Source organism: Anguilla rostrata, chromosome 3 (genome assembly GCF_018555375.3).
Source record: "Anguilla rostrata isolate EN2019 chromosome 3, ASM1855537v3, whole genome shotgun sequence".
In the NCBI taxonomy this organism is placed as follows: Eukaryota; Metazoa; Chordata; class Actinopteri; order Anguilliformes; family Anguillidae; genus Anguilla; species Anguilla rostrata.
In genome coordinates this window covers 30,030,719-30,056,845 of record NC_057935.1, presented here as the reverse complement: position 1 = coordinate 30,056,845, position 26,127 = coordinate 30,030,719, and the positions used below count along the sequence as shown (strand labels likewise).

Below are 26,127 nucleotides of genomic sequence, written 5' to 3'. Positions count from 1 at the left end.
CAGACTAGGCAGAATTTGTGTCATTTCAAATAGATTGGAATATGGGTTTAACATCAGCATACCGTTGAAATGCACTGTTTTGCATGTGTATCCACGCGCCTCTGAATATTTGCCTTCTTAGTTGGTTTGAAGGTTGGGCACAGCAAGCAGTGGAATAAGTGTCCACAGCACGAGTTGCATTCTTTAATTGTTGGAGAGCCAGAATTTGATATGGATATATGCATCTAAAACAGATATAGATTTAAATATTACTTTTTCAGTAACATTTATGTGTTCCAGATTGTAATTACAAGGACAGTGATCATGATATCACTTCACAGCAAGGGGCTTAATAATTTGTTTAGATAGTAAAAATATGCTTGCTAGCTTTTAGGTTTGGATTAAAACCAAGGACGTGCACAAGGCCAGGCTAAAGTTGCCCGAGCAACAGCCCATTTGCCCTCTTTGGCTGAGCTGCCCCTCTGGAGGAAAAAAAGAAAAATTGTTTTATTTTTGCTGTTGTGGCTGCATAAATACGAGTAGCCCATAATTGCTAAAGTTGGACCAAATTAAATTGCCATATCATCCAAACCTTTATTACTTTTGATAGGTAGATGGGGCGGCCCAGAGCCGTAAAAAAAAAAAAAAACCTGACGCAAAACGATGCCCTATGCCCCCTGTCATTTGACACTGTAGCATCCAAACTTGGTATTGTTGACATTGTGTGAGGGCTCCGGGTGAGTCTTTTGAAGTTGTGGAAATGATTAACGATGAATGGTATAACCAATGGGATTCCCTATGAATAAAAATCTCCACATATGCTTCTGACCTTTTTTCAGGTTAGAGCAACAGCCCCTCAAAATGTCTGCGCACGTCCCTGATTAAAACCAATGATTCCTAACCAGGGGTCGTTTGTTCCGTTTTTCTTTATTTATTTATTTTTATTTCGTTCTTTTCCCGTCATCGAACTCTACTCCAATGAACTGTATAAAAACAGTTTGTTTGGGTTACGTGAGTTTGTGGTGTAGAGGTTATGTGAATTCCGGTCCTTCCAGTAGTTTATTGGGTCGGCTTGTGATTTCTAAATTTGGTAGTTAGTTCATTTGGCTAACTACAACTATAAACCATCAGAAGCTGTGTTTTTCGCTGGTTTTCCAAAATCGTTTCCTTGTCTTTTCTTTGGTTAGATAATAGGCTAATTGTTTTGAGAGGGGGGCTAGTTTAGACCATTTGTTTATGGCCATGGCCATGGAGGGAATGGGGAGTGGGAGAAAGGCAAAAAGAATGGAGAAAAAGCCGGGAATAAAAGAATGGCTTCAAGAGAGAGACCCGATATATCAGAAGAAGGGGAGGGGAATAAGATTAGGAAAACTACAATCATCTGAGAATTTAAAGTTTTGTTTAAACTGAAGGATCAAAATGGAACAGGGAGATTTAGAGCACTTAGCCCCTTAAAAGTAGCGGACTCGTTGAAAAGTGTCGGTGAAGGAATAGAATTCTATCTAATGGAATGCTAATGGTGATCTGCAAAAGTGCTGATCAGCAAAAGAAAACTTTGAAGATATTTCCTATCTTCAAAGTTTTCTTTTGCTGATCAGCACTTTTGCAGATCACCATTAGCATTCCATTAGCTGGCTGGGAAGAAAGTAGAAGCAATCATTCCAGGTGGGAGGGAGGGAGCCATGGGTGTTATCTATGGAGTTTGTGCCGATATATCCGAGACAGAGATAAAGGAGAATATCAAGGGAGGAGAAGTGAAGGAGGAGAAGTGAAGGAAGTGAAGCGATTTCAAGTGCAGAATGGTGGAAATCCTGATGCGCCTGTCTTGATTACTTTTGCGGGTGATAGAGTTTTCTTGGGATGTTTGTCTTTTCAAGTGAGGAAATATGAGAGGCCTCCGCTTAGATGTTTTAAATGTCAAAGATATGGGCACGTTGCAGCAGCATATCGCAGAAATTGAAGATGTGCTAAATGTGGGGGGGAGCATGATCTGATGAATTGTAAATTGATTGTTCCAAAGTGTTGTAACTGCGGAGGCAGTCATATGGCATCTTTTTGGAGATGTTCTCATTTTGAAAGGGCAAGACAAGTCCAGGATGTTAAAGATCACTATAGGATTTCATATGCAGTGGCTCTAAAGAGAGTAGTAGATCGAAGGGATCATGCAAGCAGTTCTCAGGTGTCTCCACCTCCACCCCCACCTAAGTCATCAGATACAATTGTGGTTCAAAATAAGTTTTTAGTAGCCTTTATTGCTGATGTGGTATATGCTACTAAGGGAAAGGAAACAAGATCTGACATTATTAGATCGGTGGCTGAGGCAGCAGGGAGGTTCTTGGGAATGGGAAAGTTTGGCTCCGAAGCCCTGCATGAGTTCATGGGGGAAGCAAAAGAGTCCTGCATCGCAGGAGGAGTATGAGGAGGAAGGAGGGGATATTGAGGTTGACTTCCAGGATGATGTTTTGTTGAGGTTTGTTGCTGTTTTTCAGGATAAGCCAGGCTTGTTGTGTGTACAAAACCATGTTTAGATTTTGTTATCCCAGGATATTAGATAGAAATGGGGGCGGGCGTGCTATGTTTATCAAAGCAGGAGTGCAGTACAGTAATTAGTTGATATATGTTCAAATCTTGCGTGTGTTATTGCTGAGATATGGAGTTCACAAGGTAGAATTACAGTGATCAATTTATACAATCCATGCAAGCCGTTATCCCTGTTGGAGCTGGATGAAATTATGGGAAAAGTCAGATCTCCGGTTATTTGGGTTGGAGATTTCAACGCTCATAATCCTTTATGGGGAAGTGAACAGAGAGATGGGAATGGAGTAGTCGTAGAGGAATTTTTGGACAGACAAGGTTTGATAGTTATTAATGATGGAAGGCCCACTAGATTTCAGATAGGTAAGGAAAAACTTTCTTGTATTGATTTAACTATTGCCTCAGCAGGATTGGCTAGGGTTAGGGAGTGGGATTTATTGGCTAGATACACTATTGGTAGCTATCATTTCCCTATACTGAGTGGGTTTGGTAGAACTTTAATTGAAGAAGTTGAATCAAGGCCTAAAGTATTCGATTTTGCTCATGCTCATCGGGAAAAGTTTGAGGAGGAGACAGCAGCTGCAGTGGGAGAAGTAAACAGTGATGGGTCTATTGACTCTTTCAATAGTTCACTATGTTCAATAATACTTGACGTGGCATCAAACTCAATTCCTATAAGGGAGAGCCCAAAAGACTGCTTAATTGTCCCTTGGTGGAATAAAGATTGTGATTTTGCTGTTAGAAGTAGAAACAAGGCCTATCAAAAATTGAGGAAATACCCAACACAATTTCATGCAATAGATTATAAATGGTTAAGAGCAGGTGCAAGGAAGGTTATTAAGGAAGCCAAAAGAAACTGCTGGAGGAAGTACTGTGGTACAATATGTCCTGATACTCCTCTTAAACAGTTATGGTCAAGAGTTCATAGAATGTCAGGTAAATATGTTAGGTATATAATGCCAGTCTTAAATTGGGTATTTGAGGCTGTAAGCAATAGAGAGAAAGCATGTATGTGTGTCAAAGTGTTTCAAGCTGTTCATAACTCCACCGCGCTGGGAGAAGAAGGGTTGAGGAAGAGAGGTGAGGTGTTAGGGAAAGAACAATGGAAGCTTAACCATAGTGAAGTGAATTGTGATCCGATAAATATATTCTTTTCACGCAAAGAACTGCAAGATGCAATTCAGGCTGGGGCAAATACCCAGGCAGAGATAGATTGTGTTATGAGTTGTTCAAACATTTAAATTATGTTGTGTTGGATGAGATATTAACTTTATTTAATATGGTGTGAGAGACGGGTAGTCTACCAGCAGGGTGGAAGCATGCAGTGGTGGTTCCAATTCTGAAGCCAGGAAAAAATGCATCAAGCCCAGATTCATATTGTCCTATAGCTCTGACATCAGTATTGTGTAAAATTATGGAACATATAGTAACCAATAGACTTGTTTATTTTCTAGAAACTAGAGGTTTTTTGTAGAATTCCAGAATGGTTTCAGAATTGGAAGAGGCACATTGGATTCAGTGGCTGTTCTGGATCTGGATATTTAAAAAAGCCATGGCCAACAAGGAGGCTGTAGTTTGTGTATTTTTAGATATTGAGAAGGCCTATGATTTAATGCGGAAAGAGGGGTTATTAATTCAATTTCAGAATGTTTAACTGGATTAAGGGCTTTCTTAAAGAAAGAACAATTCAAGTGAGGGTTGGAGGAGCTTGCTCTGAATTTGTGAACATAGAAAACGGTACTCCCCAAGGATCAGTTATTAGTCCAGTTTTATTCAATATTATGATTAATGATATTTTTCAAAATGTAGGGCAAGGATTTGGTTTGTCCCTTTTTGCAGATGATGGTGCCCTCTGGAGGAGAGGTAGAAATATTGAGTTCTTGTTTAAGAAAATTCAGAAAGGGTTAAATCAAGTTGAAGAGTGGGCAAATAAGTGGGGCTTTAAAATTTCAGCCTCTAAGAGTAAGTATATGGTTTTTGGTTTAAAAAAAAAAAAAAAAAAATTCCTGATATAGGGCTGTTTATGTATGGGGCCTCGCTGGAGAGAGTCAAAGAATTTAAATTCCTTGGAGTTTGGTTCAATGGAAAACTTACCTGGAAAGTTCATATTGAAAAAGTGGTTAGTAAATGTGAAAAAGTGTTAAATGTTCTCCAAAATGTTCTATATCAAGCAATGATTAGATCAGTGTTAGATTATGGTTGTTTTATTTTTTGATCTGCTGAAAGTGTGTATTAAAGAAACTAGATTCCATTCAATCAAGGGCCTTAAGAATTTGCTGTGGGGCTTTTAGAACAACACCTATCCCTGCTTTACTGGTGGAAATGGGAGAGTCTCCTCTGAGGTTAAGGTGTGGAAAGTTAGGGTTACACTATTGGATGAAGCTAAATGGATTCAACCTGAGTCTCTCAGCCAAATGTCTTCTCAAAGAAAATTGGGAGTTTTCTGAAGGGGGGAAAAAGGAAATTTTCTGTTATGTGTTAAAGAGCTGGCTGGAAGATTAGGATTTGGTATGGAGGAAGTGATTGGTGCATTTCGGTCAACCGTGCCATTTTGGTTTCTCCCTGAGCCTAATGTTGACATGACATTATTAGACAGATTACAGCAGGAAGATGACAGCAGTTCAGATCTTGAAGTTGAGGATTATATAAAGCAGTCATGGGGTGCATATGTACAGATTTTTACTGATGGGTCAAAGGATCCAAAAAGTGGGAAAGCAGGGTGTGGAGTATATGTGGTGGATCCTCAAATTCAGCAAGGCTTACGAATAACAAATGGGGTATCAGTCTTTGCCACTGAACTACTGGCAATAATTTGGGCCTCATGGTGGGTAGAACAACTAAAACCAAACAAAGCTGTTATCTGTTCTGATTCAGCTGCTGCCTTGCTGGCTTTGAGGAGTGGGACATCTAGAGCTCGGAATGATCTTGTTAATGAAACTCTGGTATGCCTATACAGAATTGAGAAAATGGGCTGTGAGGTTGGGTTCGTGTGGGTCCCAGGGCATTCAGAAGTTGAGGGAAATTAAATTGTTGACATGACTCTCTTCAAAAAGAGTATATAGATGTCAAGGTGTTATTGGGCAGACCAGAATACTACAGTATGATCAGGATGGGGCTTGAAAAGGATTGGCAAGAGGAACGGAAGAACGAAGAGGGGGAGACTTTATTTTTCAATTCAAGAGTCTGTAAAAAGGAAAAGTGTGTATATGGGGGGTGACAGAAGAGATGTGGTAAAATTGACTCGAATGAGGTTTTGGCACTGTGGGCTGGCTAGTTGCTTGAGAATAGTCGATAAACATCCAGATGGTTTATGTGAGTGTGGCAGTCCAGAGACTTTTCAGCATGTTATGTTTACATGTGAAACATACAAAGCAGAAAGAGAACAACCGTTTAAAGAATTAGCTGATTTGGGGATTTCTTATTTTAGTTTTAAATCTTTGTTTTGTCGGGGAAAGAACCATCAAGCTGTTGAAAGAATAATTTTGTCTTTTCTCCGTAATACTGGCCTGTACCCTCGGATATAGGACTATAATGAACTGGATTTTTTTATTGAACGGTGGAGGGCAGTAATACGCCTTAGCGTCTAGACAACCGGAAATCCATTAGAAGAAGAAGAAGTTTATTGGGCCCGTCACATGGAGGTCACGTGCTTCCGGTCCCCAGCGTGGAGGTCCTCCTGGTGGAAGTTGCCCAGTCTGCTGCAGCTAGACCCTTCTCGGTTTTAACCGGGGAATGCATTTATTACGTTTCTCACAGCGCCATCTTTACAATACAGCCAAGGAAAACTCTTATTCCCCTTATCTCTCTCGGTTTTGAAGAGTGACCTAAGGAACCTCTGAGGTAGCCATACGTTATCTTCTTTTCAATGTTCAAGTATAGTATGTTTGTGAGGCGAAGATGTGTGCTAGTCAAGCTAACTTTGCTTGACTAGTTGTTGGAGACGCCGCAAAGACTGAATGAATTGTGTTGTGGCGAAGCGAACAAAGAATTATAACTATATTACAAGATTAAGGGAAACATTACATTTCAAAACGGACTGTATATCGGTCCATCATAGAACGAAGACTAATCTCTTAACTAGCGAGCATAACGCTAGTCTAGTAAGGGCCCGATTAAAAAAAAAACAAAAAAAAAAAACGTATAAGGCATAATGCGATAAAAAAGACACTTGTCTAAATTAGCTAGTTTAGTGGTATTATCCGCGTGTCCACGATTGATGACGAACTAGCTAGGTTCAGTTGTTTTCCCAGACTTTGGCGCTTAGGCCATTTGTCATTTTGCGTCGTAAATTGTGTTAGGTCTGTATAAAATTCCGCTTCGAGTGCGATAAATATCTGTGCGTAGTCTAACGTTATTTAGTTGAATCTGCTAGGTTAAGTGAAAAAGATGGCTAGAAGGCAAGTTATCGCGACAGTGTAGACTAAACTAGACTAGCATAAAGCAGCAAAGCAAACAAGTAACGTTGATGCTTAACATATCCCATGCGGGCGAGGCTTACTTACGGAAGATTTTCAGTGAGCCTATTAAATGAAATCGCTACAGCGGCACAGTGAAATGTACATAGTACCTCTTGCATTTGGTCCGTGTACGTTGGGGATATTTTGATTTTCTTTTCAAAAACGAACTCATGTTATTTCGTTTTTTATATAAAACGAATTAACCGATAAATGGCGTGTTTATTCCATTTCTAAAGTTTCCCACCGGTAGTTGATTCAGATTTCAAACCGTAATTCATGTTTTACATGTACATTTGTATACGTTTTGTGTGTACGCGTGGAACTAAAAAACAACTAGCCTACCCAAAAAAGAGTTTTTAAGGGTGAAATGCGTTTTTGTCCAACCAGGAAGTAGCAATCAGCGCGATTCGTGATAGGTTACTCCCATAGTGGAGGAAAAAACAGTATTTCCCAAAAAATTGACTATATTGTGAGCAAAATAGTACATTTGTGACAGGTTTGGAGATAATACCATTGATTCCCATTCAAATCTCAGAATGCTAAATAGCTTCAGAATACTAAATAGTTCTCGCGGACACAAACCAACGGAGTCGGCTATCTCCATCTTTGACATAATTACAGTGGTCCCGAAGGCCAAGACAAACTAACAAATCAGAGAACGCAAATACAATTCATAAAACACATGAACAACACGTGGCCTCATTTACAAAATGTTTATACGCACCGTCGCACGGATATGATCCTAAATTCCTATGCAATGCCGTTGCACTGCAGGCTCAACGAATATGTTTTCCCGACCTGAGTATATGGAGAGATATATAGGCTATTAGGCTTGACCATGCGCACGTCGGTTTTACTTTTGTGATAAGCACTGTGAGACGCAATGTTGTGTACCATTAAATAGGCTATTGCAGCCGTACGCGTAAGGTTCGGGGGGGACAGTGTGACATGTCACCCCCCAGTATTTTCATATACTGTATACTTGTTGCAGACTCGGTAGTATACTTGTCAGACTTGACGTTGGACTACGCAAGACTAGGTGGTCCTGCGGTGTGTCTCCCTTGAAGTGGAAATTTTACTATGTTGATTAAGGAAGCCCTGAAAGCAAGGTGAAAAATTGCTTTAAGTGTCGCCCAAAAACCAAGATTATCTCCTACATACAAGGTACTGGAAAGTCGGTATAAATTTAACGTAACGTTAAAGTTCGTGTAGCGTGCTCAATATCTGTAGTGGCAGATTTTCAGTCGGTTTCGTTTTCTAATTAAGCCACTTCTCTCAACGTGGGCAGTAGAAGGGTTCTGACTTGTATCCATAGGCTATACATGCTAACTTATCAACAAGCTATGATGCAGGCTACTCACTCAGGACTCCAGGAATAATGTTGATGTCCTTTTATTTTTTCAGGTTCAGCAATCATCAATCCAACAGGATCCGTGACTCGGTAGGTAAGTACATCATTCTTTGTCTAACAGTCTTGGTTTTCAGTAACAGAACAGGCTAGGATGACGGTCAAAAAGTTGTATGCTTCTGTACTGCACGCACCTTGTCTCATCACTGAATCAACAATTTTAGGTTCTATGGAAAAATACTAAAATATATTATACAAAATATAGAAATCTATTCAAAATATATTTGGTATTGACTGGTATTGACTCTTACAATAATTTTTGTACACTGCTGCTCCGTAGCCATTTCAGGTTCTTACACACACACAATTCAGTCTTCTACTGTGTGACAAAAGAACGGAGAAATTCAAGAATCTTCGTGGGAAAGTTAAGTTGGGCGAGATAAGTAAAAATCTGTTACAGAAGTAATTTCTGGATACAAGCCATTATTCTAATTCACAATACATCAAAACATTCATCATTTATGCTGCAAAGTTTTGGAATTTAGAGTGGCACTTAAGGTGTTACCATAATTTTTGTTATGCTAGGGAAAATTCTCCCTTCCAGATGCATTACACAACAGCCAAAATGTGACCAAAGTATTGCTTCATTGACTCACTTGGCAAAGACAAAACCTAATAATAATAGAAATGTATGCTTGGGTCCGATTATTCTCCGAGACAAATGGTATATCCTAGAATGCATTGCCGTTCCTAGTAAATCTACACCCAAAAATGTCTTGGCCAAGTATTAGCCTACATATATCACATGCAGCTAAACTGCTTTGAAAAAATCACTATTCTAGCTTTGAATGCTGTGGGCAACATGTCACAAATGAAATTGTAGGCTTCACAGTCAACATCAAAATGGTCTTATGATAACTGTCCAGCGGGTGTCGCATTGTGAAGTGTTCACCATTTGATTGTATGAAATCATGTACAGAAGGGAATTTTCTCCCATGAGATGTAATGTAAATTAGGGGGGTTGCATTCTAATCTGTTGTAATATGTCATCTGAGGTGTATAACAAGCCATTTAATAATAATAGCCTACACATTGTTTTCAAATCGTCTGATGAACTGTGGCTCATTGTGACAAGGCCATTTATAGCGTGGTTTTTAACATTTCTACAATTTAAAGTAATAAATAAGGCAGTCGATATTTTTATAGAGGCATTCGGCCGTAATACTGTACATTACGTTAACTAGCTAGCTAGATAAGTACTTATGAAAAAGTTACGGGACCTAGCTAGAGTGAAATGCAGTGAGACGTTGAGGTTAGCTAGCTAAATAAATTACTAGGTTTCACAAGCTAGCTATTGATCTGTCTTACTGACTAGCCCCAGCCCGCTAGCTAGACATAGAACAGTTGTAGCTGGCTAACCTTTTAGAACGATACAAACATTTGGTGGCAGTAGACTGTAACATAAGTAATTATATCTAGCTAGCAGGCTAGCCACGACTTTTGACTGGTTTAAATCCTGCTGTCAAGAAGGGTGTACTCTCAGCCATTCTGTGTTATGGGAGCTAGCTACTACTAGCTACTGTTGTTTAAAGGAGACACACAAGTGACTTCAAAAATGAATAGAAATGTGATCGGTAACGATTGATTGTAGTCTAACAGGTGCTTTCTAAAGCCATAAATTACCTATGGTTCCTAGCTATTTTTAGCCAGCGTGACTCTGATCTCAAGCAAAATGCATCGTTGCAAAAAGCGATTGCAAACAGGAACAGCTAGCTAACATAATTCACTTGATTTATCTGCTTGCTTTGTCCTGAATGCCTGTGTGATGCATAGAAAGCAAAAGATTTAATCAACATTACGTTAATTTTTTTAATTCAAAAGGAAACATGCAGTATGCTTTATGTTTGTGGCTGTGCATATAAACAATGTGTAGTAGTAAAATAAGAACATATCACCTATACTGCAGTATTGGCTCGTTTTCATTGTTTACAGGAAAAAGAACAATGTGGGCAAAGACAACCTTTCGATACGATACAATGCGATACTGTAATATTGTACCCTGAATTCTGGTACGGACATAATCTAAGCAGAACAAGCTGGAAATTATTCAATATGCCATTATGCTGATAAATGTACCCCATCACTTAAAAACCACCCCAGTCAGTTGTGCTTCATGTCTGTGTTTTTTATCATGAAATGCATGCTAAGAGATTACAAATTCACTGAAATGAATGTTTGTACTTAGAAAAGCGGTGAGCAGTAGCCTACAATTAAAAAGGAACCCTGAAGCAAATTCAAAAACAGCGGTATTCTACAAAAAGCTGTAGCCACTGACATGATGGTTGGTTTATCACAGCACACAGGCAAATTATTTGTGCTTACTGAGCGCATTTAACTTTGAGTTAGCCAAGAAGTAATAAATAAATGGGTAAAACAAAAAATTACATAAAATCTTGATAAATTGGGCTTATTTATAATATTCACACAATCGTCATCCATGTTCATCATTTTCATCACCACTTCACCTTAATCAGCATCATTTGAAACATAATTTAAGAGCAAATTAAATATAGCTGTTCTCATTTTTAAATTTATGTAGGCCTATTTATTTTTCGTATGTAATTATGCTATCATCAGCACCATCATCATACAAAGACAGAAATACTACAACTAATGACATTTTAATGATATTAGGCTATTAGTAGCAATGTCAAAATGAGATTGTACTCAAACTAATATTGTGAAATCAGCATAATAGAATCTTAAGCCGCATTTCCACCGCAGGAACTTTACCCCGGAACTAGGAACCTTCTGAGGAACTCAGTGCGTTTCCACCGCAGGAACTAGAGTCTAAATTTAGTTCCGAGGGTTTTATTTTACCCCCCAAAAAGTTCCTGCTCGGGGGGTAGTACTTTCCGAAAGTACAGGAACCTTTTGGGTGGAGCTTGCAGCGCTGAACATTTCTGATTGGTCGAGTACTCGCAGCATTTTTTTGTGTTTATTTTCAGCCGCCATGTTTAAAAATATGCAGCCGCAAACCAATTTATTTTCATAATAACTTCAAATCAAACTTGTATGTTATGCAGCGCAGTAGCCTAGTTTTGGTTATAGCCTGCCAACGTCTTGGAATTATAACGTGTGCTCTTCTGTTCTTTTCTTGCTTTAGTATTCGTTTTATACATTTTTTGTATAAAAATCATTCGTGCTGGGACAGCATATTGCGTACCAAAACATTCAAACGGATTAATTCGGTTGCTGAATATTTTCTTCCGGATTTTCTTTGTTAGCCTGTTGTAATTGACTCAAAACGTTTGATACAGTTATGTGAGGTATGCGGTAGTTCTGCGTAATTCACATTGGTGATACAGTAAAAGCAAACTAGAAATCACCTTCCGCACTTTTTGTCAGGGTAAAATAACAGGTTAATTCTAGTAATCGTCCCTTTAGCTCTTTCAGACTGCCGTAATTTTACTCTGCCATTCTTCAATTCCACAAAAAGACCAGGAAGACTATGGACTAATTTATGGTGCATGGTTCTCGGCTAGCAGTAACTTCAAAGGAAAGCAAAAGGTGGCTGTACCACTACTAATTTAAATTTTCACGCAAGTCCGAGTTTTCGTTCTATTCTTGTCATTTTGCGATTAGCGTATATGGAATTGACGATGAGAAAGTAATCAAACAGCAAATTGTTTACAACGTGTGCATGTCTTCTGCTGTTGTTGCCAGTTATACATATAAATGTGAATGCATTCTGTTGCTTCGGATGTCAAGACATGAAAGCGAATGTTCGCATAAAAACATAATGAATGTGTTTGAGAGGATATACAAAACATTTACAATCTGACTATTGGCCTGTTATATCCTATTTGTTGCATCATAACGGTCCAAGTTCAACTACCAACGACATTTTTGCTTGACAACGGTAAAATATGCCCAAACGGCTGCAGAAGAATATTTCAATTCCAGGTGATTAAATCGATAAAAATCAATAAATACGAAAGTAACCATATACAGTCATTGTTGGTAGCCCGTTGTATATAGGCTAAGTGGAATAAACCCCTCTGGGCTGTCCCGGTTATTAGAAAATAATGTAGGCTACTTCGGTGGTAGTATGGGGTTACAGAAGAAATTATAGGACAGATGGACGGACGACAACGTCGCTTTTTCATATGTCAGTGGGCTAATTTGCCTAATCTTCGCGGGACTTTAGACCGCGGTGGAAACGCAGACAACCATGGGCTGAAGGAACCTTTTACTTCCTTGAAAAGTAGTTCCTGGGACTAAAAGTTCTAGGTAATTTTGGTGGAAATGCGGCTTTAATTTCAGAGTCACATTCACTTAACTTTATTAGCTACTAATTATTTATTTATTTGTCATGAGACATCATCATAAACAATGGACACAATTAAATTATGCCGGGTAACATTACTATTAGTAATATTAATATATTAAAATAACAATATAATCAAAACAATAATGGTGGTGGATTCTTGTTATCCTAGGTCATGGTTTACTACTCCCTCGTATTCTGATATATTAGTTCTCACTTCAACCCTTTTCTGCATTGATGAGTCAATAACAGCCTCAATTTCGTTCATCGTGTGTTTGTGTAAGCAGTTACAAGCTCTGTGACATAAAACTATGCAGACCAAATTGGAATGAAATAAATCTTATATCTTCTTCTGTGGGACTCGGTGCCTGGAGGGACTCGGTGCCTGGAGCATAATTAGTTCAATGTGAAGAAATTTTAGAGATAAAAATTATTGAATTTGGCCAGGGTAAATTTTGAATGGACTTCAATGGGGAAATTTGCTTTTTGACACCAGAGGCTTACTAAATTGCAATACCGCGAGTAACCACTGGAGTTTATGAGCTTCATGGAGAACGGCAATCCCTGGTCCCCTGGTAGGAACCAATGAAAATACTGGGGCTGGTGCATGTCACTCTGTCTCCCCCCCAAACATATGCGTATGGCTGCAATATCCTATTTAATGGGACACAACATTGTCTCTCATACCTCTTTTCCACCAACGCGAACCTAGTTCTGGGTTGGTGCTAGTGCCGGTTCGCAGTTGGTTCAACTTGCGAACCTTCTAAGAACCGGTTTGCTTTTCCACAGGCTTGAGAGCCACGTCATTACGTCACTGTATACGTCTCTACTTTCCCAGTAACATCGTTACCTATTAAAATGTATGTCCTACAGATAATAAATTGTCTAAGTGTAAAAAAAACAAACTTCATACATATACATTTAGTTAACGGCGATGAGTGTGCTGTGAAGTTTAGGTAGCAAACAACTAGGCTGAATCCTTCTGACATAATGTACGTAGCAACTATACGCTCATATCGCCTAGTTTCACTCACTGTGACCAAGCGGAATCGATAACGATTCAGAAAATATATAACTTTTAAAGATTTAATTTAATCGTCTCCTGGGATTTTTGCCGTTTATTGAGGGTGTGATAGAAAATTTTGGTGCTGCTGATAATCGAATGTTTTTCACATTTACCGTTCGATTGAGCAAGTAGCCTACCATACAAAGTACATTTTTATGGGTTAGCGCTGTCAGATTGCGCTAGTTACTTCACATTAACCTTGTACAGCGATCAGTAAAGGCTAACAGCACAGTACCACTTAATTCTTGTCACCACTGTAATGAACTAAATAAAGGCGACAAACTACCTTTTCTGTGAGAAATAATTTTTGAGCTCACGCACATACACTGCTGGCGACATTCTAAAGCTCCGTTTTGCCCTAACGGCTATTTTGCATCCTGCGACTTGGGTTACAACAATGAATATGTACAGATTCCTAGACATGCTGATAGTGACCACCCTTTCTCATATAACCTCAAATACGCAAGACAGGACACTTAAATGGTATGCTAGCAAATTTATGTCAAGTTCCATTCATTATGCTTTGGAACCAGTTTTCCTGGCCGAGAAGCGAAGAACTGGTTCGCAATTAGGCATTGGCTCCGAACCGGCCCTCGCAATGCCTTGGTGGAAAAGGGGCAACAGTGCGTAACACAAAAGTAATCAGACACATGCATGGTCAAGCCTAACAGGGCGTTCACACAGCGAGCAACTTGGTTGATGGGTTGCTCAAGTTTACAAGGCTGAGGGAGGGACCGGGGCTTCCCGTTGTATCCTCTTAGTGGTCTTGTGCAACTCCATGTTATTGAAGAGAAATAACGGTGCCATCAAAGACGTATATTTGCCATATAGCCACACATCATCTCCTTTTGTTTCTATAGTTATGTCAAACACTGATAATATTTGTTATTGCTATCTCGTTAGCCATATATCTCTCTCACTAGTTAGCTGCCTAGGTAGCGATCTCTCTATCTTTCTCTCTAGCTGGCTAGTAAGCAAGTTGAAACTGCCGTCCAAGCGTCATTTTAAGACGCTTGTCCCTGTACTCTTTTTTTAAAACGTAAGACCAGGGGCAGTTGTACCATAATGATAAGTTGTTTGCCCCGAAACTCTGATTGGCTATTGACCAATGTTGACAGGCGATGCCCGCAAAAAGTTAAACTGTGGGAAACTTTCTTCAGGCGATATTGGTTGCTCAGTCACCCAGTTGCTCATGTTGCCGACTGTGGTCAAGCCAGCCGCCACTTCGGAAATTACAGTCAAGCCAGTCGCCTGGTTATTTTTCCCTGTGCGTACACGTGCGCTATTATGGTAATGAGGTTTTTCCACTTGGAAGGACTGAAAAATGCTTAGACAAAACGCGGTTTGCCGTCGCTTTCAAAAAAATACACAATTTATCGTTCTAAACGCCAAATCAATTCACTGTGGAATTTCAGAATAAAAGCCTTTAAAATATATTATACACTAAAACAAGATGTTCTACTCAGAAAATTATTTAAAAAATTATTACTTCAGACACATTCTATTCTAGAGCACTCCAGGTAGCTGCACAAAAAGTTCCAGAACGATTCACTTTGGAATTTCAGAATAAAGGCCCTCCATATATATTATACACCAACAAAGGATATTCTACTCAGAATAATGTAAAAAGGAAACTGTCTGTTTCCAATCACTAATTCCACTTCTGACACATTATAGAGGACCAAGATAGCTGCACAACCATTTTCAGAACATTTCACTGTGGAATTTCAGAATAAAGGCCCTTTGGAAATATACCATACACTAAAACAAGATGTTCTGCTCAGAAATGTATTAAAAGAAAACTGTTTCCAATCACTAATTCCACTTCTGACACATTTTATGAGGACCCCGGGTAGCTGCACAGAAATTGAATTGAAACAAATTCCTGAAGAACTCTCGACATTTTTCTCTCGTAGATGGCCAAGGCGACTGGTTTAGTTTCCGGTTTGCAACCTCTACTTCTACTCTGTTTATTACAGCCATGCGTAGTGTAGCCTGTACCGCCAACTTCTGACGAAACTACGCTTTGCGTAACCTAGTTTATTTGCTCCAAACCAGTTGATGGAAACGCGCCGATTTTTTTATGAAATCTATTTTCTGTTGTTGTTAAAGACCTGTGAATATGCCTTTTTTGTTCACTTGAGATTTGAAGTGTGTTTAAATAGAAATCGATAAACGGAAATGACATTTTTCATGTTAAAACATGCTGAATAAAGCATCTTCACTTACTTTATGTCTGAGTTAAATGGCCTTTATTTTAAAATACCATTGAGTGTTCTCTTGAAGATGTTTTTGTGTGCTTACCTGACATGTTCAATAATGTAAATTAACTGGAATTAGTGATTGAATACAGTTTTACAATTTACAAAGTTTACTTTTCATAATATTGTGATTACATTACATCTAGTGTTAGTATATATGACATTTGAAGGTCTTTTATTTTGAAATTCCTCCCTGAATTTGTCTAAAAATTTTAATGCAGCCTCCTGACATGTTCCACAGTGTGTCTGAAGTGCAACTGGTGATTGGAAACAGACAGTTTTCTTTTAATAATTTTCTGAATAGAACATCTTGTTTTAGTGCATCATTGTGAAATTCCACAGTGACAGCTTCTGGAAGTTTTTGAGCAGCTACCTGGGGTCTTCTAGAATCTTTCTGAAGTGGAATTAGTGATTGGAAACAGATGACTTCCTTTTCATAATATGTTGAATATGATACCTTGTTATCTGTATAAGAGACGTCAAGGCTCTGTATATTCAAATTCCACAGTGAATTCTCCCGAGTCATAACCTCCTTGGTGAGCCAGTGAAATTGATTTGCCGTTTAGAATGATAAATAGTGTATTTTTTCATTTCACTTTCTGAATCAAACCCGAATATTATTAGTCGACTGTAAAGTAAATGAAAGCGACGGCAAACTGCGTTTTGTCGACGGATTATTCAGTTCATTATCGTAATAACGCAAGTGTACGCGCAGAAGGAAATAACGTGGCGGCTGGCTTGACTGTGATTTCCGAAGTGGCGGTTGGCTTGACCGCAGTTGTTGCCGGGTGTCGCTCAGATCCATAGAGAATGAATGGACTTCAGGCAATTCAATTGACGAGTTGCTCGCTGTGTGAACGCACCGTAATAGCCTATACTTCTCCATATTCTCACATCGGAAAAAATTTGTTGAGCCTGCAGTACAGTGACATTGCATATGCAACGCATAAGAATGTTTACCCATCATTTCAAGTTTTTATAAATCTCAGTTTGTGCGTAGAGATCCATGTGAGATCAAGACTATTGAATTTAAGATCATATTAGTGCGTATGAACATTTTAAAATGAGGCCACAGCTGATGTTCATGCATTTTATGAATTGTTTTTGTGTTCTCTGATTTGTTACTGTGCCTTGCCCTTCAGGACTAGAGCCCGACCGATGCCAGATTTTTGGGTCCGATGCCGATCCCGATTTTGGAGAGTCCTAGCCCACCGATTACCGATGTTTTGACCGATATTTTGTCAAAAGTGCAACATTTTCAAATCAATTTGAAAAACTTATTTTATCAAAGTTTCTATATTTGAGAACATTTAACTTAAAAACAAATAAAAATAAACACACAAAGAACTTTTTGATAGATAAAAAAATGTAAAAGATGATATTAAATTATATTAAATTTAAAAAATATATATATATATGAACACCATCTTCAAGTGGTGTGAATTCAAAATAACTCCACACGTTGCTTTGCTACTCCTTTCTTTTCCAGCCATCTATAAAAAAATTTATTTAAAAAAATCAGTTTTCCAGTTTCAAACATGTATTTTTATGAATATTATTATTGTTGTTGTTATTCATTTATTATTTCTTAGTATCTATTCTCAGTAAATTAATTATATTTTCTTATTTTATTCCTACTATTTGATCTCGAAGAGTAAGACTATCTAGCGGGGCTAGTGAGTGAATCAACTTTAACGTTAGATGAAACTAAATTGACTGGATGAAATACGCGCTAAGTGTTGGTTGATTCACTTCAACAGCAATCCTTCTCTCATGTTATCACGACAAAGCTAGATAACATGGCCTAAAGTGATCCACGTTAGAAGTGTTATATCGGCGTTTTTACTGTCTGGTTAGCTTGCTACGATGACGCGTGGCTAGATGACACACTCGCTTGCAATAACGCGTTGGCTATTGACACAGCATCATATAGTAGCTAATATCATTATCTCAGATAAAAAAACAAATGTGTGATTAATTCAATCACCATTTTATTTCGACTGGTTATTTATTTGAGAATACAGCGATGTCCTCTGGAAATGTAGATCCTACGCTGCTTATGTGCTCACTGCCACTTCATAAAGGCTTGCTAGCCAGCTAGCTTGCTAAAGTGAACCAAATATGTTAGCTAGCTCGCTGGCTTGAGAATGATGATTGATAAACATAGTGGTCGTATAAACGCATTTAATTAAAAACTTTCACTAAATATACATACCTTTATTGGGGCAATCGAATCTGTGCAGACAAGTCTTGCAGTGGGGAATATTGGATGAGGCACAAGTGACAAACGTCTTATTACAGAAGTAGCGCGTCAACTGCTGCAGTTCACACTTGTATTAGAGCTCCCCCTACTGGATAATTATAGTAAATAGCAATTACAACGTTCAAACAGACAAGTACAGATAAATAATCAATGTTTTTTTTGTTTATTATACTTATTCGAAAATCGGGACACATCGGCTGCATAACTGCCGATCCCAATGTTGTCAAATAATGGCCGATATATCGGCCAAACCGATATATCGGTCAGGCTCTATTCAGGACCACTGTAGTTATGTCAAAGATGGTTCAGTAGGCGGATGCAAGATAGCTGCAGGATGCAATTTGGTATTCTGGTATTTGAATTGGAATCAATGGGATTCTTTCCAACCTTGTCACAAATGTATTATTTTGCTCAAAATGAAAATGTATTATTTTGCTCTAGTAATATATTTTGCTTCGTTGTTGCATAGTTGTCTTTTAGTTTCATGCACACATACAAAACATTTGCAGAATAGACACGGAAAACATGAATTACGGTTTTAAATCTGAAGCAACTACCGGTGGGAAAATTTAGAAACTGAATAAACACACTGTTTATTGGTTATTTCGTTTTGTATTAAAACCTACAAAATTAAATGCAAAAAAAAATAGTTAAATGCAAAACCCTGGATGCATATCCGCGCAAAAATTCTAATGAAAATGAAAATTGGCAATGAGATTTCGTTTTCACTCGATGTGAGCAGAAACCAAAGCTCACTTTGGGTTATCATTTTCAAGTTAATGTGATACTCCTTCAGACAATTTTTAACCCATTTAAGCCCGCAGACAACTGAAGTTGCCAAAGTCACTGCCATTCTTTTTCCATCTGTGAATTTTTTTGTGTGCAAATGATTAGCCTATATGTCAGAAATCTCTGGGAAAAATCTGGGCATTAATGGGTTAAATGTAAATGCTAAGTCCATTTCGTATTCAATTTTTCTCGACCTGTCTGACATAGCCCTTTCATACTTTAAATGAAAAACCATATTTGAAGTAGAGATGGTGATTTAAAATTATTTCACAGATGGAGGGATTGCATGATGTGCTCAATTCCAAATCAGTTCTGATCTTTTGAATGCATCTTGGCCGGGTGGCACCACTGGTTATTTAGAAAATGCATTAGCGCTTAACAGTGCACATCAGTACTCTAGTTATTCCATCCTAATGAAGTCTTAATGTTTAGTGTCAAGAAATGCCATCAGATACGAGACAAAGAATTTTTTTTTCAACTCACAAATGTTGTGGCCCACCAAACCAATACACAACAGCTTGGCTCAATTCTGTTTGGCGAGGACATGCATATTATTTTTCCTTATATACCCAACTATGGGGTAGCGGCTGCAAAAGTTCAATCACTGTTCTAAATGAATGCGTGTCGGCTTGATGCATAGACATGCATATTTAACTATACAGGCAAACCAAACCAAACTGAAATGTGCTTTTTGAATCCACTTATCAAATGCTGAAAATTCTGTCGCTCGAATTAGAGGCTGAGTTTTCCAATGCTGTGATTTTACCTTCATTTTGTGTTACTTTGGCTTGTAATTTCACAAATGATGTGTGTGATTTATTAATTGTTTTTTGCTCTTCTGCTGAAACCGCTTTGGTAATAAAAAAAACTTTTGTATGTCACTTTAGATAAAAGCGTCAAAAGCTTCTTTTAGCTGTTCAGTCAAAATGGAATGAATAGGCCTGCAAGAGGCTAAGGTTTGTTTAACTCCGCTAAGCAGGTTAAACAGTCTCTTTTGTTATTGGTGCGAGAGAGAACTTTCACCAGTTATTGCAACTTTAGTTACGATAACATGGGTAGATAAAGAAAGAGTATTCGGTGCATTTAAATGCTATGGCAGAGGTTCTCAAATTCGGTCCTGGGGGACCACTAATCAACCACTAGTATTTTTGCTAAGCATCTTCATTAGTAGAATCAGGTGTGTGCACCCACTCTGGCCCTTTCTGGATAAGACTGGGGACCCCAGCTCTAAAACATGAAAAGAAAAATTAAGAGCTTGTTAAAATTTTGGGATTGTAGTCATTGGTTTAATTGAATTACCGTGGTGTATCCATGCCTAAATGAAATTCTTTTAGTAAAATGGAGAATATTAGATTTTTTAAGCTGAAACAACTTCTGTCGTTATGAACGATCAGGAATCTGTTAAAAATGCCATTTCAAGCGTCTGACATTACGCTACGAGGTGGAATTGTATTGATCAGATGATCTAATGACAAAATACAAGAATAATAAATTTAAAAATTAGAGTAGTTTTTTTTGTTTATCGGCTTCCTTTTTTTGAATTATAATACACTACATGAAATGGTGATTGTGCGGCTGATCCATTGTGATTTTTTAACATTTTTTAAACTTTTTGTTTCAGGGAGGTGGTTTGAGAGACTATGGGGGTGAAGGTACTGCGCCCTCGGTGTTTCTTTGACATAAGCATCAACAACGTCTGTGGTAAGAAAATTTGTTAATTTTGTGTAGATTTCGCACATACCAATAATATTTTTTTCTCATTGGAAAGACGTCTGTGGACATCCTTGTAAATCCGAGAATGTCTTTGCCATGTGGTAATGCTGTCTTCCCTAGTTCTTAACTTTTTCAAAGAAATCATGTCAGTATGCTGAAGGAGGGCAGTGATACAGCCTGCACTCAGTGGCTACTTTATTATTTACACCTCTGTAGTGCTGGGTAGGACCCACTTTGGCTCCAGAACTTCCTCAGTTCTTCGTAAAATGTATTTGACAAGGTGCTGGAAGCATTCCTTTGGGATTTTGGTCTGTGTTGTCTCGATAGCATCACACAATTCCGGCAGATTTGTGAGGCACACATTCATGCTGCAAACCTCCCCTTCCCCTTCTATTGGATTGAGATCTGTAGGCCATTGGAGTAAACTGAAATCACTGTCATGTTTGTGGAACCAGTTGAGATGATGCATACTTTGTGACGTGGCACATTATCCTGCTGGAAGTATCCATTTGAGAAAGGGTAGACTGTGCACATAAAAGGATGCACATGATCAGCATCAATGCTGATGTGTACTGTGACATTCAAATGAGACTCAGGTGGTATTAAGAGGCATAATGTGTGCCAAGAAAACATGCTAACCATTTGAACACATCCACCAGCCTGCACTGTTGACAGGATGGGTCCATGGATTTAATGCTCTTTACGCCAAATTCTGACCCTGCCATTTGCATGTTGCAGCAGAAATCGAGCTTCATCAGTCATCTTCAATCATCCAGTTTTAGTAATCACATGTCCATTGTAACCTCATCTTCCTGATCTTTGCTGACAGGAGTGGAACCCAGTGTGGTCTACTGCTGTAGCCCATCCACGTCAAGGTTCCAAACGTTCTGCATTCAGAGGTCTTTCTGCAGAGGGCTGTTATTTGAGTATTTGTGATCTTTCTGCTACAGGTTGTGGCTGGGGCAGGGTTCTAAATTTGCTGCATTTCAGTTTAAACTGACACACAGCCTGAACTATCACTAAGATGTACTTTTGAATACACTGTGGCAAAAACAGCCAAAGAGTGGACTTCAAAAGCGAATACCGTCGCCTATTAAAGAGCACAAATCACAGAAAAGTGCTATAGGATGGGTAGTGCAGAGCGGACAACCTAAAATGCTTTGATTGGATTCAACGTACTAAGTTGTTACTAAATCTTTTAAAAAGATACTACAGAAAACAGGCAAAATAATTAATTAATATGTTTCAAACACAGAAAAAGAAAGCTGTCCTTTCATTCAGAACAGGAACACTGCTGTTCATGATTTCTTGCCTAGTTTTATTGCACCTGTTCTTCGTGAAAGCTCTCATTTGTGTTTGCTGAGAAGTAGATGTGGTCGGGCTCGAGCTGATAGTGCGGCTGCTACACAGCTCGTCACTCTCATTCAGTGTCTGGTTCTGCATGGTTCCAGTGCTTTTGGGAGTATGTTAGTTGCATTTGTTGAAAAGTTTGCATTTGACATTATTTTCTAAAATATGCCCGATGCGGGTCCAACTTTTTCTCTTCTCTTCTTTGCATTTCAAGGAATGTCAGTTCGATTTCTGCCACATGTACACACAGATGCCCGTGCTATCACTCTACAGCTGATCAATGGACATTTTTCCAGTGTCCATATCACAACCTCACTCAGCTGTCAAAACTGACATCACATCTGCACTAATATGTTTAAACAGAAGCCTATGACAATCAGTGTTAATAGGACACTAGAAGGAAATGGTTAAAAATCATTTCTGTAATGTATCAAAAACAAAAAATGCATTTAATTGTTTAGAGATTTTCCTAATATTTTAGCTTTTTTTTCACTTTTAGCTGTTAAATGTTTAGAAATCACACCCCCAACTGGGACAACTCTAACCAGGCTCCTCTGACCACCCTCATTAACAAGCTGTTTTTACTCACATAACTGCTGCTCACTGAATGTTTTTTGTTTATTGCACTATACTCTGTAAGCTCTAGAGCAGGAATCATCAACTCTGCCCTCGAATCCAAATCCAGCCCTGGTTTTCTTTTCTCCTGGGTAATTAGTGCTACTGATTGGCCAGACTGCCTTCACACCTGACTCCCAGGCAAAGGGAGGGTGGAAAACCCGCAGTTCTCGGCCCTTGAGGACCGTGAGTTGCTGATCCCTGCTCTAGAGAATGGAGGGCAGCTGTTTTGGAGATGCTGGAGCCATGTCTGGCACCAACAATCATACCATGGTCAAAGGTGCTAAGGTCACAGTCCAGCCTATTTCTAATGTTTTGTTGAACAACTACTAAACCTCTTCATGTCTACATGCTATATATATTGAGTTACGACCACATGATTCCCATTTTGGAGGAGGAGGCTATTTGTGTTTGTGTGTACCTATTAAAGTGTCCACTGAGTGTACTTTAAACCCTTCCATGATTACATCTCACAGGCATATCCTTTTTTTTGGTGCATGTAATTTCTTATCTCCATGCTGTTCTTTTTTAGTGGGGAGAGTTGTTGTTGAGCTGTTCTCAGATGTGTGTCCAAAGACATGTGAAAACTTTCGCTGCCTCTGCACAGGTAATTCTATATGCATTGTCCCAGTTTTTAAATGTTTGCTTTACCCCCTACTAATGTTACATAACCTAACATATGTTATGTTGAAGCCATTGTATGTTTTTATCCACTGTATGTTTTTTATTTTGTTTTTAGTTATGTCAGTAAATTATACAATATAGACAAAAATATACCCAGGTTCTTCAGAGAGACAACTAAGGAGACACTGGTGCACTCACATAAAATAAAGTGTATTAAATAAAGACTAGCATTTCGACTTGGCGTCTTCCTCCCGCCGTTTGGAAGTTACGTGCATGGAACACCACTATGTTCACAGCTTCAGGTTGTGGCCTAGGTCCCATGGGACCAAACGCAATTGTTGTGTAGCAAGATGTTTACTCTTGACATGTGTTCGAGCGGGCTGTCAGAATCAAGTTTGTGGGATAATAAATGGCATTTAATATAATACAGTGTAAAATGGTATAAATTAGAACATTACTTATCCAAGCATGTAAAGATACAATCGTCTAGTTTGTGAATTGAATTTATTTAATCTGATCGAAAACAGTTTAATTTCCCACTGCTAACTATGATGTGTTGCTTGGCCACCAGTTTGTCTCTGTTATGTGACCTGCAGGGATTTGAACTTATATTTCAATGGTCATCCTCCAGGGGTCTGCATAGGTACTCCAACAGCACAGTCAAGTGACGAATCATACAACTGCGTATATAATTAAGAATTTATAAAAAGAATTAGATGTGATCTATTAATGCAAAACCATTGTGACACAATGTGGTACTTGTGTCTAAATGTGCAATCTTTAATTGTTGTATGTTTTTCTGTACTCCACAGTATGTAATGTATTGTATTGTATGAGGATGGAACAACATTAAAACCATCTTTAGCCGTTCACTGGAACGTTTTGGCGATGTTCCAGCCTCACGTCAGATCCGGTGCATGAAACAAAATCACGACTGAGCTACCACGAACGCTTATGCTATAGTGTGAAATATACTCAATTTAAAATAGCACTAACCTATTTAAAGACACTCAGTTTCAAAAATAACATATATTATGGAGAGAGTCAGGACAAAGTGAACATGTATAGATATTTAAATGCTGTGAAAAGCATGTCTTTAAGCTATGTTTTGAGTTTTTCAGCACTTAGCGCAGAAATAGATCAGTTAAAGCAGTTGAATACACAGTTAATTCAGTTCACTTGGTTTGTAGGACCTGAATCAGTCACTGATCTTAAGCAAAAAAAGAAAAACCAGCAGACTGTGGCTCTGGGACCAGGATTGAGTATAGTTTGCAGTAAAAATAAAAATGAATCCATATAAGCCAGGTTTTTGTTTTAGCCCAGCACTAAGACACCTGATTCTACTTAAGGTCTTGATTGAAGATTAATTAGTTAAATCATGTGTTTATTTTCTTTTATGCTTTGTTAAATAAAATATGTTTCAATAACGGCAATAAAAAGGGAGGCCAGTCCTTAATTCCGTTAGGTGATGCATCAGCTCAGCAGTTGTTCCAAGGCTACTGCAGGTGTGCGTAAGCTCCTGGAAGGCTTCTTTGCCAAAGTTGGGGTCGCGACAGGTTCCAGTCAAGACGACTTGGGATGTGCACAAATCACTTGGGTCTGGCCGCAAAGGGAGATATGGCGGAAATGGTATTAAAACAAGTCCCATGCAGCTTGCCACATTATGACCCACCCTGAAAGTCCTTTCCGATGCACGACTTGTCGCAGGCATACACAGGCTACAAAAACATAAGTCAGTCGCTTGTGCATCCCAGCACTGTTCCAAATCATAAGTCAATCTCTATGTTGTGATAGACCCCTTGCAGCATTTATGCTACATTCCATTCTACTGCTACTTTACACCAGGAGGATAGCCAGTGGAGGATGGGCTCCCCCTCTATAGCTGGGTTCCTCTTGAGATTTCTTCCTATTTGGGGAGTTTTTTCTTGCCACTGTTTGAGGGTTTTCTCCCCACTAGGAATTTTTTACCTCATGTATTTGCTATTTGGGGGTTCAGGCCTGGTGTTTGCTCTGTTTTCTGTTTCTTGTCTTGCTACTCTGTAAAGTGTCTTTGTGACAATTCTCTGTAAAAAGCGTACAATTATAATTGAATTGGATTGAACTGAACAAGTATTTCTTGGCTAGATGACTGATGTGGTCGCAGTAGCAGTCCTCTTTTTCAGACATTTTACAGGAAGCAACAACTTAAAATTATAATGTTATAAAACACTGGACTATGACGTGGCCAAATATAATGTCATATAATTTTAATTAATACTATAACATTAGCTTGCAAAGTTTGGCCTTATAATTACCTGTGGATAGTATGGGTACTGTGCTTTAAGAGGTTTGTTTTTTGGTAAAATGAGTGCATATACTGTTTTTACTAGCTTTATGCTAACTCACTCTCTATATGTTTGTATTAGATAACAATCAACTGTTTGTTTTTGATTGGGGGTGAGAGTGTAGTATATTGGATAAGGAGCTAATCTTGTAACCTAAAGGTCACAGGCTCGATTCCTGGGTGGGGCATTGCCGTTGTACACTTGAGCAAGGTATCCTGCATTGCTTTAGTGTGTGTATATATATATATATATAGCTATATAAATGGATGCAATGTAGATGCTATGTAAAAAGTTGTGTAAGTCGCTCTGGATGAGAGTGTCTGCTAAATGCCTGTAATGTAATGGATTAACCTCATAGCTGACTTTCTTCATTGGTTAGTTTTTCGCACCAGTCAGCTACCAAAACTTTTGATAATGTTAGCTAGGTAGCACTTGTTGGAACATTTCTTTCTTGCCTGCCACACTTTACCACG

The 26,127-nt window shown here is 38.6% G+C and overlaps 1 protein-coding gene across 5 annotated transcripts in view; it reads left to right on the top strand.

The window, feature by feature from the left end:
- The first annotated feature begins 6,147 nt into the window (after positions 1-6,147).
- ppig (peptidylprolyl isomerase G (cyclophilin G)) overlaps positions 6,148-26,127 on the top strand; it is a 109,894-nt gene continuing 89,914 nt past the window's right edge. Inside the window, exons 1-4 of one of the 5 annotated variants that reach the window (XM_064329882.1) lie at positions 6,149-6,354; positions 8,376-8,412; positions 20,650-20,729; positions 23,239-23,313. In XM_064329882.1, the coding sequence (XP_064185952.1) occupies positions 20,669-20,729; positions 23,239-23,313 (136 nt within the window). In that variant the 5' untranslated portion in view covers positions 6,149-6,354; positions 8,376-8,412; positions 20,650-20,668. Of the gene's footprint in view, positions 6,355-7,956; positions 8,136-8,375; positions 8,417-20,649; positions 20,730-23,238; positions 23,314-26,127 lie in introns of those variants that run through there. The other 4 variants (XM_064329880.1, XM_064329881.1, XM_064329884.1 and 1 more) reach the window with 4 other exon arrangements.